The sequence below is a fragment of the Mobula birostris genome, chromosome 2 (assembly GCF_030028105.1).
Source record: "Mobula birostris isolate sMobBir1 chromosome 2, sMobBir1.hap1, whole genome shotgun sequence".
NCBI classification, from domain to species: Eukaryota; Metazoa; Chordata; class Chondrichthyes; order Myliobatiformes; family Myliobatidae; genus Mobula; species Mobula birostris.
Genome location: NC_092371.1, coordinates 11109976 through 11124519, shown reverse-complemented (window position 1 = coordinate 11124519; position 14544 = coordinate 11109976). Strand labels below are relative to the sequence as shown.

Below are 14544 nucleotides of genomic sequence, written 5' to 3'. Positions count from 1 at the left end.
AATTGGGTTTTGTTACAGTAGCACTAACCAAGAATAGAGTATAAATATAGCAATATAAAACCATAAAATTTAAATAATAATATGTAAATTATGCCAGGAAATAAGTCCAGGACCAGCCTATTGGCTCAGGGTGTCTGACCCTCCAAGGGAGGAGTTGTGAAGTTTGATGGCCACAGGCAGGAATGACTTCCTATGACGCTCCGTGTTGCATCTCGGTGGAATGAGTCTCTGGCTGAATGTACTCCTGTGCCCAACCAGTACATTATGTAGTGGATGGGAGACATTGACCAAGATGGCATGCAACTTGGACAGCATCCTCTTTTCAGACACCACCGTCAGAGAGTCCAGTTCCATCCCCACAACATCACTGGCCTTACGAGTGAGTTTGTTGATTGGGTGAGTGGGTGTCTGCTACCCTCAGCCTGCTGCCCCAGCACACAACAGCAAACATGATCGCACTGGCCACCACAGACTCGTTGAACATCCTCAGCATCGTCCGGCAGATGTTAAAGGACCTCAGTCTCCTCAGGAAATAGAGACGGCTCTGACCCTTCTTGTAGACAGCCTCAGTGTTCTTTGACCAGTCCAGTTTATTGTCAATTCGTATCCCCAGGTATTTGTAATCCTTCACCATGTCCACACTGATCCTGTGGATGGAAACAGGGGTCACTGGTGCCTTAGCTCTCCTTAGGTCTACCACCAGCTCCTTAGTCTTTTTCACATTAAGCTGCAGATAATTCTGCTCACACAATGTGACAAAGTTTCCTACCGTAGCCCTGCCATAGTGTTCATGCTGTGAGATTGGAGGCAGTGACAGAACAAGAGGCGTTGCTCCTCCAAGCGAAGTTTAGCAGTAGAGGAGGCCACGGACCAAAATGTCGGAATGAGAAGTAGATTTAAACTGGGTGGCCGCTGGGGAAATCCTGCCTGGTGTGGCAGATGGAGCGGAGTGATCCCTCACATTACAGGTCAGCGGTCCAGGCAGCGTCCGTGGAGGGAAGTGGACAGTTGACGGGCTGAAAGAGTAGAAGGGAGGGCTGGAGCAAACTTCTTTTAAGTGTTGCAACTGGGGTGGCGCAGTAGCCCAGCGGTCAGCACGGGACTTTACAGTGGCGGTGACTATCGATTCGGGTTCAGTTCCCTTGGGAGGTTGTACCTTCTCCCCGTGATCACGTGGGTTTCCTTCCCCATCCCAGATATGTACGCATTAGGGTTAGTAAGTTATGGGCACGCTATGCTGGTGCCAGGAAAGTCCAAGGCCAGGTTGACCGTACAACCAAATGGAACAACATTCCTCCAGACCACAGTTCACCCACAAAACACATATCACACACAGCACATAAACCAAAATATTGCAGTGCTCACTCAGCTCAGGCAGACAGAGTGTGTAACACTTGCAGGCAGCCCCCAGCACATCCTTGGACTGTGCAGGCACAAAAAAAATGTATTTCATGGTAGATTTCAATGTCTCAATGCTCATGAGATAAATAAACTTACTGTCTGTCATACCTGTTTAGGGCAGCAATGAAGGTCCCCCATCTCTGACTGTCCTTGGCCATTTTGATGTATGGTTCTTCATTTCTGTTTGACCATTTGGGATTGTTAGCCCTGAGCTCAACCCCCGAACCTGGAGGACAGGTGGACCACTCGTAGTCTGGCCTCTACCCTTTGACCCTACACAGAATCAGCCTCTACCCTTTGACCCTACACAGATGCAGCCTCTACCCATGGGTGACCCTACGAAAAGCCAAAGTACAAAGCCCTGACTCCAGCCAACACAGCTCTCCGGGTCACTGAGGCAGGCGAGCCTCCGAACCCTGTTGCGGTCCTCTTGGAAGGAACTAAAGATCACCTTTAAATATACAAACAACAGGAATTCTGCAGATGCTGGAAATTCAAGCAACACACATCAAAGTTGCTGGTGAACGCAGCAGGCCAGGCAGCATCTCTAGGAAGAGGTGCAGTCGACGTTTCAGGCTGAGACCCTTCGTCAGGACTAACTGAAGGAAGAGTGAGTAAGGGATTTGAAAGTTGGAGGGGGAGGGGGAGATCCAAAATGATAGGAGAAGACAGGAGGGGGAGCGATGGAACCAAGAGCTGGACAGGTGATAGGCAAAAGGGGATACGAGAGGATCATGGGACGGGAGGTCCGGGAGAAAGACGGGGGGGGGGGATCCAGAGGATGGGCAAGAGGTATATTCAGAGGGACAGAGGGAGAAAAAGGAGAGTGAGAGAAAGAATGTGTGCATAAAAATAAGTAACAGATGGGGTACGAGGGGGAGATGGGGCCTTAGCGGAAGTTAGAGAAGTCGATGTTCATGCCATCAGGTTGGAGGCTACCCAGATGGAATATAGGGTGTTGTTCCTCCAACCTGAGTGTGGCTTCATCTTTACAGTAGTGGAGGCCATGGATAGACATGTCAGAATGGGAATGGGATGTGGAATTAAAATGTGTGGCCACTGGGAAATCATGCTTTCTCTGGCGGACAGAGCGTAGATGTTCAGCAAAGCAGTCTCCCAGTCTGCGTCGGGTCTCGCCAATATATAGAAGGCCACATCGGGAGCACCGGACGCAGTATATCACCCCAGTCAACTCACAGGTGAAGTGTTGTCTCACCTGGAAGGACTGTCTGGGGCCCTGAATGGTGGTGAGGGAGGAAGTGTAAGGGCATGTGTAGCACTTGTTCCGCTTACACGGATAAGTGCCAGGAGGGAGATCAGTGGGGAGGGACGGGAGGGACGGGGGGGACGAATGGACAAGGGAGTCGCGTAGGGAGCGATCCCTGCGGAAAGCAGAGAGAGGGGGGGAGGGAAAGATGTGCTTAGTTGTGGGATCCCGTTGGAGGTGGCTTTAAATCACCTTTAAATCCACCACTCCCGCTGGAGCCCTCTAGGGGGCGCCGTAAGCACGTCTGTTCAGCACCGGGTGGAAACGGTAATTTAAAAGATGCGAAGTGTTTAAAAAAAACCCTGGTATGCTGACACCTCCTTTGACGCAGATAATTCTGTCTTGAGCAAGCAGAGCCACGTAAACAAGTGGCAAGGAATAAAACACGTGAAAAACTGCTCCACCCCCGCCCCGCCTTATTGAGAGCATCTCCTGTGAGTTGCAATGCAAATCAAACACTGCAGAAGCCAGACGGTGAAATTAAAGCAGAGATGCTGGAAAGACCCAGCAGGTCGGGCAGCACCTGTGGAGAGTGAAAGAGAATTCATGCTTCAGATCAAAGACCCTTCATCAGCCAGCTACTTCATGGCCCTACTATCTTCAAGAGGTGGTGACTCTTAAAGGTGGCACCATCACCCAGGGCATGCCCTCTTCTCATTGTTACCATCACGGAAGGGGTACAGGAGCCTGAAGGCACACACTCTACGATTCAGAAACAGCTTTTTCCCCTCTGCCATCCGATTTCTGAATGGAAAATGAAAACATTAACACTACCTGTCTATTTCTTTTTGCTGCAGCAAAACAACATAATTCATGATATATGTCCAGTGATACGAAACCTGATTCTGATTCAATAGGTTTCAATAGGTACATTTAATGTTAGAGAAATGTATATTATATACATCCTGAAATTCTTTTCCCTTCAACAGCCAGCTCCATCATGGGACCAGCCTTCCCCATCATCAGGGACGTCTTCGAAAGGTGATGACTCTCACCACCCAGGGCATGCCTCCTTCTCATTGATACATCATGACCGAGGTACAGGGGCATGAAGACACAACACAGTGATTCAGGAACAGCTTCCTCCACTCCACCATCAGATTTCTGAACGGACCATGAACACTACTTCATTATTCTTTTTTAATACACTATTTTTGTAATTTATAGTAATTTTAAGTCTTTGCACTATTTAAGGCATCCGTTAGTCTTGCGAGACCATGGATCTGCGCCTGGAAAGTCTTCACTCTCCAGGGCGCAGGCCTGGGCAAGGTTGTATGGAAGACCAGCAGTTGCCCATGCTGCAAGTTTCCCCTCTCCATGACACCAATGTTGTCCAAGGGAAGGGCATTAGGACCCATACAGCTTGGCACTGGTGTCGTCGCAGAGCAATGTGTGATTAAGTGCCTTGCTCAAGGACACAACACACAACACAGCCAAGGTCAGGTCACTAGTCCAATGCCTTAACCACTTGGCCATGTGCCCACTATACTGCTGCAGTAAAAAAAGACAAATTTCCCATCATCTAAGTCAGAGATGTTTATTCTGACCTTGGCCTCATCCTATCAGCAGCATTCCCCTGGTCCTGTCTACCTCTCCCTCACCTTCCCTGCATCTTCATTCCCAGCTCTGACCATGGGCCTCTGAGTTTCAGTGTTAACTCTGGTTCTTCCTCTCCAGAAGCTGCCTGGCATGCTGCACATTTCCAGACATCTCTGGTTCTGTCGGTCAAATGTAAAGATCTGTTGATGTACCGAGGGACTTGCCCAAGTCCACGGCTTTCTGTAGGTGGCTGCACAGGTTGATTGGATGGTATATGGCATGCTTGCCGTTATTTGTGGAGGGGTTGAGATCAAGGGTCGGGAAGTTATGTTGCAGCTTTATAAAGCTTCTGTTAGGTCACATGTGGAGTATTGTGTACAGTTCTGTTTGCCACATTATAGGAAGAATGTTGAGGATGTAGGAGAGGGTTACTAGGATGCTGCCTGGATTAGAAGGCATCAAGTATAATGAGAGTTTGGACTAGGTTGCATTCCCTGGAGCTTTGGAGATGGAGAGGAGACATGACTGAAATTTATCCGATGATGAAAGACAGATAGGGGGTCGACTGTCAGAGTATTTGACCATGCAGAGTGCTGGGCGACTGGCAGGGATGGCAGTGGAGGCAAGGGTGAGAGAGGCATTTAAGAAGATCTGAGGCACATGAATAAACAAACCTTTATAAAGATTGGCTTTATTTTGTCACTTGTACATCAAAACAGTGAACTGTGTTGTTTTGCATCAACAGCCATCACAGTATAGAGATGTGCCGGGGGCAGCCCACAAGTGTCGCCACGTTTCTGGTGCCAACATAGTCTCCCCACAACTCTCAGACCCTGACCTGTATGTCTTTGCAATCTGGGTGGAGACAGGATCACCTGGGGGAAACCCATGCGTCACGTTTAAAATGCACAAACTCCTTACACACACCAGCGGAATTGACCCCGGGTCACTGGCACCGTTACAGTGTTTACACTACCCGCTACACTACGGTGTCCTGTCCCCTGACAATGGAGGGAGACCGAAATTACGGAGGCAGAGGGGATAATTCAAAGTGGGGTTTATCGTCAAATGTGCGCAGGTGCAGTGAGAAACTTGCTCGCAGCTGCATCACAGGCTCAGACTAATGCGCGAGTAATATACACAAGGAAAATATAAATTAAACATAAATTATACACAATGTTTGCAAGAAAGAAGATAACTAGAAGAAAAAAGAACACTTTAGTACAAAGTGATCAAACTGGGATAGTGTTGCTAAACTAGTGATTAGGGTTGTGCCAGCTGGTTCAAGAACCGAATGGCTAAAGGGTAACAGTTGTCTCCGAACTTAGACTGGTGTTTAATTACTGGTATAATTGGCTCAGAACAACACTGTGGGCTGAAGGGCCTTTTCTTGTGGTGTACTGTTCTACACTCAATAAAAAAGGTACCTGAGGTTTTAAAGATTAAAGATTTATTTGTCACGCGCACATCGAAACACACAGTGGAAATGTGTCTCTAAGCATCCATGACCAACACAGTCCAAGGATGTTGGGGCCACACGGTAGCACAATGCTTCACAATACAGGTGACCCGGGTTCAATTCCCACCACTGCCTGTAAGGAGCTTGTATGTTCTCTCCGTGGTCATGTGGGTTTCCTCCGGGTGCCCTGGTTTCCTCCCACAGTCCAAAGTCGTATCAGTCAGTGAGTTAATTGGTCATTGTAAGTTGTCCTGTGATTAGGCTAGGATTAGATCGGGTGTTTGCTGGACAGTGAGGCTCGTAAGGCCGGACTCCAATAAATAAATAAGTAAGAGGTGCTGGGGGCAGCCAGTAAGTGTCAATGTCCACAACTAACTAACCCCAACCCATATGTCTTTGGAATGTGGACACGGGGAAAATGTCCTTACAGACAGCGGCGGGTTGAACCCTGACTGGCCGACACTGTAAAGTATTTGAACAAACTGCTACACTATCAAAATAACACTGATCGTTTCATGAATTTGTGTTGCGTCAGGTTTATGAGTTTTTCAGTGTTCTTAACTTACCAGCCTGAAGCTCCCGTGTCTATGGTCTACACCAAGACACAGGGGTAGGAGAGGGCAATTGCCCAGGTTTCTGCACCTGGACTACTGGACCATGCCAATGAAGTAGCTGAACTACTGATCTGGGATCCCAACTCCTCAATGGTTGATCCAGAGAAGTGTGTTCAAGCCCCATCAAGGCAGCAACTGAAATTCAGTCAGAATCAGAGTTATTATTATCACTGGTTTATATGATGTGAAATTATAGATGTGTGGTGGAGAGTATATTGACAGGCTGCATCACAGCCTGGTATGGAAACACCAATGCCCTTGAATGGAAAATCCTACAAAAAGTAATGGATATTACTCAGTCCTTCAGGGGTAAAACTCTCCCCACCACTGGGCACATCTACATGGGGCACTGTCACCGGAAAGCTACATCTGACATCAGGGACCCCCATCACCCAGGCCGTGCTCTCTTCTCACTGCTGCCATCAGGAAGAAGGTACAGGAGCCTCAGGACTCACACCACCAGGTTCAGGAATAGCTACTACCACTCAACCATCAGCATCTTGAACCAAAGGCAATAACTTCACTCAACTTCACTTGCCCCATCACTGAACTGTTTCCACAACCGATGGACTCTCTACCTCATGTTCTCAATATTTATTGTTTATTTATTCATTATTATTATTTCTTTTTTTGTATTTGCACAGTTTGTTCTGGTTGGTCTTTAATGGATCTGTGATGGTTGTTTTGGTCATGTCCTTTGTTGAAAGAGTATTGGAAAGATATTTTTGATATTATCTCAACTGTTTTGAATATAAACTTACAACCTTACCCAATTACTGCTATTTTTGGGTTACCAATGATAGAATCAAATCGTTTAACCTCTTCAGCTCGTTGGATGATTGCATTTCTTACTTTAATGGCTAGAAGATCCATTTTGCTGATTTGGAAAGAGATTAACCCTCCTACCACATTTCATTGGGTTTCTCAAACTATGCTGTGTTTAAATTTGGAAAAAATTAGAAGTGTTGTTTATGATCCCTCTATTAAATTCGAAAAGAATTGGAGGCCATTTATTCAAGATTTTCATATGATGTAATTTGACCTTTTCCAAACTTATTTTATTTCTTTGTAACATTGGTTGAGAGGAATGGAGTCCTTAACACTAAGGTTTTCTCGTTTCTCTTTTTTTTAATGATGTTACAAAACAGCCCATGTCTTTTTTTTAGTTTAGTTGATTAATTCTGTTTAGATTAGTTTTTTTTGGGGGGGTGTTATATTTTTTCTTCCTTTTTCATGATTTTTTAAAGATATTTTTCTTTGTTTTATATTGTTCATTTGTATCCTATATGATTGGGAGTTTTATCATTTAGGTGTTAACTGGCTTTATAATCACTTATGCTAATTATAACAATGTAGTCCCAATAACTTTGTACCATTACCATGTTATGTTTATTTTTATGAAGCTAATAAAAAGATTAAGAAAGAAAAAGGATCTGTGATGGTTATTATTCTATGGATTTATTGAGTAAATGTCTGCACAAAATGAATCTCACAGTTGTATGTGGTGACATATATGTACTTTGATCATAAATTTGCTTGGAACTTTGAAATTTGTTTTGCAGCAGCAGTACAATGCAAAATTACTCTAATTAATAAATATATAAACAATAAATAACAAGGACTTTGGTGTTGCCCTGTGCCTTTCAGAGACTTGGGCTTATCTACAATTGGCATCTCGAGGCCCTGGAGACATCAGCACTGTCTTCACCTGATTTTCCAGGTGTGCTGGGAGGCTGGGTGAAGGTGTGGGTGGGATTTTGAACAGGGTGTGGGGGAAGGGGTGTTTGATAGGTGTGGGGGGAAGGGGTATTTGAGACAGGAGTGGGTGGGGTTTGGAACAGGTTGTGGGTAGGAGGGGTGTTTGAGACAGGTGTGGGGTGGGAGGGGTGTTTGAGACAGGTGTGGGTGGGGTTTGGAACAGGTTGTGGGGAGGAGAGGTGTTTGAGACAGGTGTGGGGGGAAGGGGTATTTGAGACAGGTGTGGGGGAAGGGGTATTTGAGACAGGTGTGGGTGGAAGGGGTGTTTGAGACAGGTGTGGGTGGGGTTTGGAACAGGTTGTGGGTAGGAGGGGTTTTTGAGACAGGTGTGGGGGAAGGGGTGTTTGAGACAGATGTGGGGGAGGGGCTGTTTGAGACAGGTGTGGGGGAGGGGATATTTGAGACAGGTGTAGGGGAAGGGGTGTTTGAGGGGTGTGGGGTGGGTGGGGTTTGGAACAGGTTGTGGGGTGGGAGGGGTGTTTGAGACAGGTGTGGGGGAAGGGGTGTTTGAGACAGGTGTGTGGGGGAAGGGGTGTTTGAGACAGGTGTGGGGGAGGGGCTGTTTGAGACAGGTGTGGGGGAGGGGTGTTTGAGACAGGTGTGGGTGGGGTATGGAACAGGTTGTGGGGAGGAGGGGTGTTTGAGACAGGTGTGGGGGAGGGGATATTTGAAACAGGTGTGAGTGGGGTTTTGAACAGGGTGTGGGGGAAGGCGTGTTTGATAGGTGTGGGGGGAAGGGGTATTTGAGACAGGAGTGGGTGGGGTTTGGAACAGGTTGTGGGTAGGAGGGGTGTTTGAGAAAAGTGTGGGGTGGGAGGGGTGTTTGAGACAGGTGTGGGGGAAGGGGATATTTGAAACAGGTGTGGGTGGGGTTTTGAACAAGGTGTGGGGGAGGGGATATTTGAGACAGGAGTGGGTGGGGTTTGGAACAGGTTGTGGGTAGGAGGGGTGTTTGAGAAAAGTGTGGGGTGGGAGGGGTGTTTGAGACAGGTGTTGGGGGAAGGGGTATTTGAGACGGGTGTGGGTGGGGTTTTGAGCCGGCTATGGGCGGGGGTTTGGAGACGGGTGTGGGCGTGGTTTGAGCAGGTGCATGCTGATTTGATCCACTTGTGCGCGCAGTTTGAACCAGGTGTGGGCGGGGTTTGCGCAATTCGGGCGGGTCTGGTCCAGGTGCGGGCGGAGTTCCGCTAGTCTTGGTCCTCGGTAACTGGTTTAGTTGCGGCAGTGTGGTCAGGTGCTGGGCAGCGAGAGAGAACTGGTCTCTTGAACCGAATTGGAACCGACTCTCGTGATGGATGCGGCCCGCCACGTCTTTACCCTCCTGGTGTTGGGTAACTGCTTTGGGGCAGGTGAGTGGTCGTGGATCATAATTTGAGCGCTGGGAATGTGTTCCCGAGATGGGGGAGGGGGCGAGTGCCGGACCCGAGGTGGAGGGGGAGGTGGGAAGATCCTAGCGGGGGAGGGCAAGGGGAAAGAGGAGAGGTGGTGGTAGAAGTCCCAGAGAGGGGTGTGGAAGAGAAGGATAGGAGGGGGATTGGGGGGGGGGGGAAGGTTCCAGAAGTGGGAGAGCGGGGGAGGGAAAAGTTCCAGAGAGGGGTGTGGAAGAGAAGGATAGGAGGGGGATTGGAGAGGGGGGAAGGTTCCGGAGGGGGATTGGGGAGGGGGGAAGGTTCCGGAGGGGGATTGGGGAGGGGGGAAGGTTCCGGAGGGGGATTGGGGAGGGGGGAAGGTTCCGGAGGGGGATTGGGGAGGGGGGGAAGGTTCTGGAGGGGGTGAACGGGGGAGGGGGAGGGAAAAGTCCCAGAAGTGGGTGAGCGGGGGGGGGGGGAGGGAAAAGTCCCAGAGAGGGATGGGAGGGGGAGGGGTTAAGGTTCCAGATGGGAGAGGGAGAGGGGAGGAAAGGTCCCAGAAGGGAGTGAACAGAACGCGGGGATGGGTGGGGGTGGGGGGCGAGGAGAGGCAGGGGTTGGAGGGGTGGAATCCCAGAACTGTGATGAGAAGGGAGGGAGAAAATTCCCAAAGGAGAGCTAACAGGGAGGAACAAGTTCCAGTAGGGTGAGAGGAGAGAGAGAGATAGTGAGGGAAATGGTCCCAGAAGGGGGATGGGAAGAGAGGGGGGAGGGGAGGAAAAATCCCAGAGGCGGGAAGAGGGGAGAAGGAGGAATGGTCCTGGAGGAAGGGCGCCCCGCTTGAAGAACGGCCCAGTGTTGTCAAAGGCGAAACCGTGAAAAGCTTTTTCACGTTAGGGTGGAGTTAGAGCAATTCGACGACAAATACGGGGCGAAGGAAGGGAGAGAGAGCCGTGAACGATGCATGTGTTGGGATCCCAGTTACTGAGATATCTCGCCCTCGTCGCTTTAAGTTAAACACCTTGACTTTTTTTTAAAAAAAAGTTTTGCAGAATTTCGTTATCCTTTCCGCGGGTGTCCGACTCCGCTATTTCTACCGCCTCCTGTCTCGGGAATTTGGGGGGGGGGTGATTGGGAGGTTGGGTCGTGATTCCACTCCGGTCCTGAGGCCAGTGTAGAAGGGGCGGCAGGTGATGACGACCCGGGGAGTATCGCCCTCCTCCCACTCCCAGGGCTGGGAGAAGTTCTTGACGGATCAGGAGTGAGTTGTGATATTTCGGCAAGGGTTTGGACACACCCTCGAACGTTTCCTCCTGTTAGGGTGCTTGGTTGTCGAGCTGTGTGCATTAAGGTCTCGAGAGACCGCATAGGTTAGTCGCTATCTTTTTTTTATATAAAGCCCTGCTGGGGCTTAGGCTCCGACAGCAGCTCACTAGACCGCCGTCCCTAGGTACAGCCCTTCTCGGTGCCAGCTTCTAGGTTGCCTCGCCAGCTGTTCTTCGGCTTGGGTTGACCGGCCTTGTGCCGGCGGACTAGCCGCTTTTACCACAACTTCTGGGGGAAGATACCTCTCCCAGGGGTGAGGTCTTTGCAGCTTCTTGTGCTGTTTCTGTCGCTCTTGAGTTTTTTAATGGGATGGGGTTGCTAGCCCCATGTCCAACCACCCCCCCCCCCACCTTTCTCAGCCGGGCTTGGGACTGTTCCTGGTGGAGTTTCCATTTGATCGACCATGTCCAATCCTCCTCCTCAGCCGGGTGTGGGTCTATCCCTGGTTTCTATCCTTCCTGAGGTGTGCTGGCGGGTTTGAGGTGTGTGTTGTAACTAAACGGAGGCATAAAGCAAGGGATTATTACTGGGGGAACTGCCTGGGCCAAGCAGCATCTGTGGAGGCGAAAGATGAGACTAAGGAAATTGATCATGTCTCCAGTGACCCTCGCCAACTTCTGTAGATATGCCACAAAAAGCATTCTGTCCAGTGTATCATGGCACATCTGCAAGAAACTGCAGATCATCACCATCGCTTGTCACACCAGACAGCCAGCCACTCTAGTGCTGTTTGGTTGATGTTGAGCAGGTTAGTGGCAGCTGAATCAGGTGAGAGTGGACAGTTGCGCAGAATGTGTTCGATGTTCTGCACCCTTTCGCCACACTCATAGGATTCGCTGGACTTTAAACCCCACTTCACCATATTGTCTCCTGTCCTACAAACTCCTGCTCTCTCGCTCTGCTGAGAGTGCACCACTTCCGTCTGTCAGTGCCCCGTCTGGCAACATTTCTGTGGGGTCTTGCACTGTATTGTTTGGTGGGGTTCTGGCTTCTGTTTGTTGCCAGAGGTCAATCCTGTATGTTTGGGGGGGGGGGGTGGGGGGAGATATCCTGTGCGGTAGTTCCTCCACTGTAGCAAAGCCTTTCCTCGATTTTATGTGGTTGGAAACTGGCACATGATGATGTAGTGGATGCTGTGGATCCGAGTTCTGTTTACCTTTTTCAATTTTTGTTGTAGTGTGTCTTTGGATCTCTGGGGGAGCAAAACTGCAGAGAGCTATGGACACAGCTCAGTCCATCACACAGACCAGCCTTGCCCTCCACTGACTCTGTCCACACTTCCCGCTGTCCTCAGGAAAGCAGCCAGCACAATCAAGGACCCCCTCCCCCCATCTCAGTCATTCTCTCTCCCCCACCCCTCATGAGGCAGAAAATCCAGCATGTACCTCCAGGCTCTCAAGCTAGCTTTCTCCACCCATCACAATGCAACCAACACTGCCAGCATCTCCACTGTATACACCCCTAACTTATTGGATGTTCTTCTGCTGATTCCAATTTCTTTTGCGGTATAGCCACCCCAAACCCTGTCATTCCTGCTTCAGCTTCCTTAGCACCATCTGTATAAATCTTGAGTATAATCACTATACTTTCCAATCACATGACAGTTAAATGCACTTACCAAATCAATTTCATATTTTCCTTTCCTTTTTACCTCTAACAAATGCCAGTCTATGTCAGGCCATACAGGTTTCCATGCAGCTACAACCGGATAAACTACTGAAGGACTTATCCTGAGATCAAACACTCCACATTCTTTAGCAATATCATTCCCTACCTGACTAAAGTTATCCCTCTGAAACCTCCCATTTTCCCAGCACTCCTTTTGCAGGGTGAGAATCATCGTGTCCCTGCAAATTAAGGCATCCGTCAGTCTTGTGAGACCATGGATCTGTGTCTGGAAAGTCTTTACTCTCCAGGGCGCAGGCCTGGGCAAGGTTGTATTGAAGACCGGCAGTTGCCCATGCTGTAAGTCTCCTCTCTCCACGACACCGATGTTGTCCAAGGGAAGGGCAAGAGCCGATACAGCTTGGCACCAGTGTTGTTGCAGAGCAATGTGTGATTAAGTGCCTTGCTCAAGGACACAACACGCAGCCTCGGCTGGGACTCGAACTCACGACATTCAGATTGCTAGTCAAATGCCTTCACCACTTGGCCACGTGCCATGCAAATTAGCCCAGTAGTTTGCCATCAATTGCATCCTTCTTAGTTCCAAAGGCATTACTCCCATTTCTACCTGTAGGACTGATAATGGTGATGTTTTAAAAGCCCCACTGCACACTCTCAAAGCCTGAGCCTGAATCACATCCTTTTTCCTTATGTATGTCATATAGAATATATCCTTCTACTGAATGGACAATAAAGCTCTTGACATCTATCTACCTTGCACCTTTTCTGCATTTTCTCCGTAACCGTAACAAATTATTCTGTGTTACTGCTTTTCCCTTGACCCTTGTACTGCCTCAATGATATTTAGGGAGAGTTGAACAGGTCCTACCAGTATTTGAGCTGTGATCCTTATAATACAATCTATATTCTAAATTCTGTTTGTTTTTTTTTATTATCTTGATGTACTTGGTGATGGAATAATCTGGGTGGCAGGCAAGCAAAGCTTTTCACTGTCAGTCCAATTATAAGCCAATATAAATGGTGGACGGTTTCAGGCAAGACTGTACACATGGGTTTGGATCAATGTTGGTCTTGCTCAGTTTCTTGATAACTGCACTGTGCATTGAAGGTGCTGATGAATGTCTCCCTTTGAGCATTGACTCGTGGATATGGGAAGTGGTCAATGTTTAATGCGGCCTCCCCGTCCGTGGGCTGTGGAGTGTCAAAAATTGAACTTCCAGTAGTTGGTCAGGCCTTTTCCCAGGACCCTGTGGGTTTCCTCCAGGTGCCTTGGTTTCCTCCCACGTTCCAAAGCCATATGGTCGGGGTAATTGGGCTGTAGGCATGCTATGTTGGCATTGGGAGCATGGCGAAACTTGTGGGCTGACCAGCGCTATTCTCACTGATCTGATTTGACAGGTATATGTTTCAATGTACGTGATACATGAATATGAATTGTTTCTATCCATACAGACCACAATGCTATTACAGCTCGGGGTGTCAGAGTTCAACTCCTCACTCCTTCCCGTGTGTGTAGATTTCCTCCATGTGCTCAGGTTTCCTCCACAGTCCAAAGGTTAATCAGTCATTGTAAATTGTCCTGTGATCAGGCTCGGGTTAAATAGATGGGTCACTGGGCACTGCAGCTCGAACACTGGTAGGACCTGTTCAACTCTCTCCCTAAACATCACTGAGGCAGTACAAGGGTCAAGGGGAAAGCAATAACACAGAATAATTTGTTACGGTTACAGAGAAAATGCAGAAAAGGTGCAAGGTAGATAGACGTCAAGGGCCTCAAGGCTGACTTATACTTGTGCGTACCAGCTTATGCCGTAGCCTATGCAAGCGGGCTACGCTGTTGTGAGCATTTATGCTTGTGCATTGCTGTGTCTGCGTCGCTCTGCAATTCATACACGTCACGCATGCGCGCACACCTGCCCGTGCAAGGCTTCATAATCATGGTAGGCTTTCCTGGGGTACACAGGTTTAAAGCGAGTGTCTTTTTTCGTAAAAGCGAAATGTGTCCTCCATAATTTCGGAGGTCTGTAAAGCTTTATGGAAAGCATTGCAGCCAGAGTTCCTTCCCTGCCCTTCAGTCGCCCAATGGGAAGCTATTGCAGCGTAGGAGGAAATGCGATGCTACCAAGCGGACCAATCACAGTTGCTGCGGTCTGCGTCGCCACGACGCGTAGTTATGTTTTGGGAGAGGTGCGCGTTAGGCTAAGG

At 48.8% G+C, this 14544-nt stretch overlaps 1 protein-coding gene across 2 annotated transcripts in view; it reads left to right on the top strand.

Moving 5' to 3' along the window:
• The first annotated feature begins 9228 nt into the window (after nucleotides 1–9228).
• LOC140212188 (uncharacterized) overlaps nucleotides 9229–14544 on the top strand; it is a 68420-nt gene continuing 63104 nt past the window's right edge. The window contains exon 1 of one of the 2 annotated variants that reach the window (XM_072282868.1): nucleotides 9229–9387. In XM_072282868.1, the coding sequence (XP_072138969.1) occupies nucleotides 9330–9387 (58 nt within the window). In that variant the 5' untranslated portion in view covers nucleotides 9229–9329. The remainder of the gene's footprint in view (nucleotides 9388–14544) is intronic. The other variant, XM_072282860.1, reaches the window with a different exon arrangement.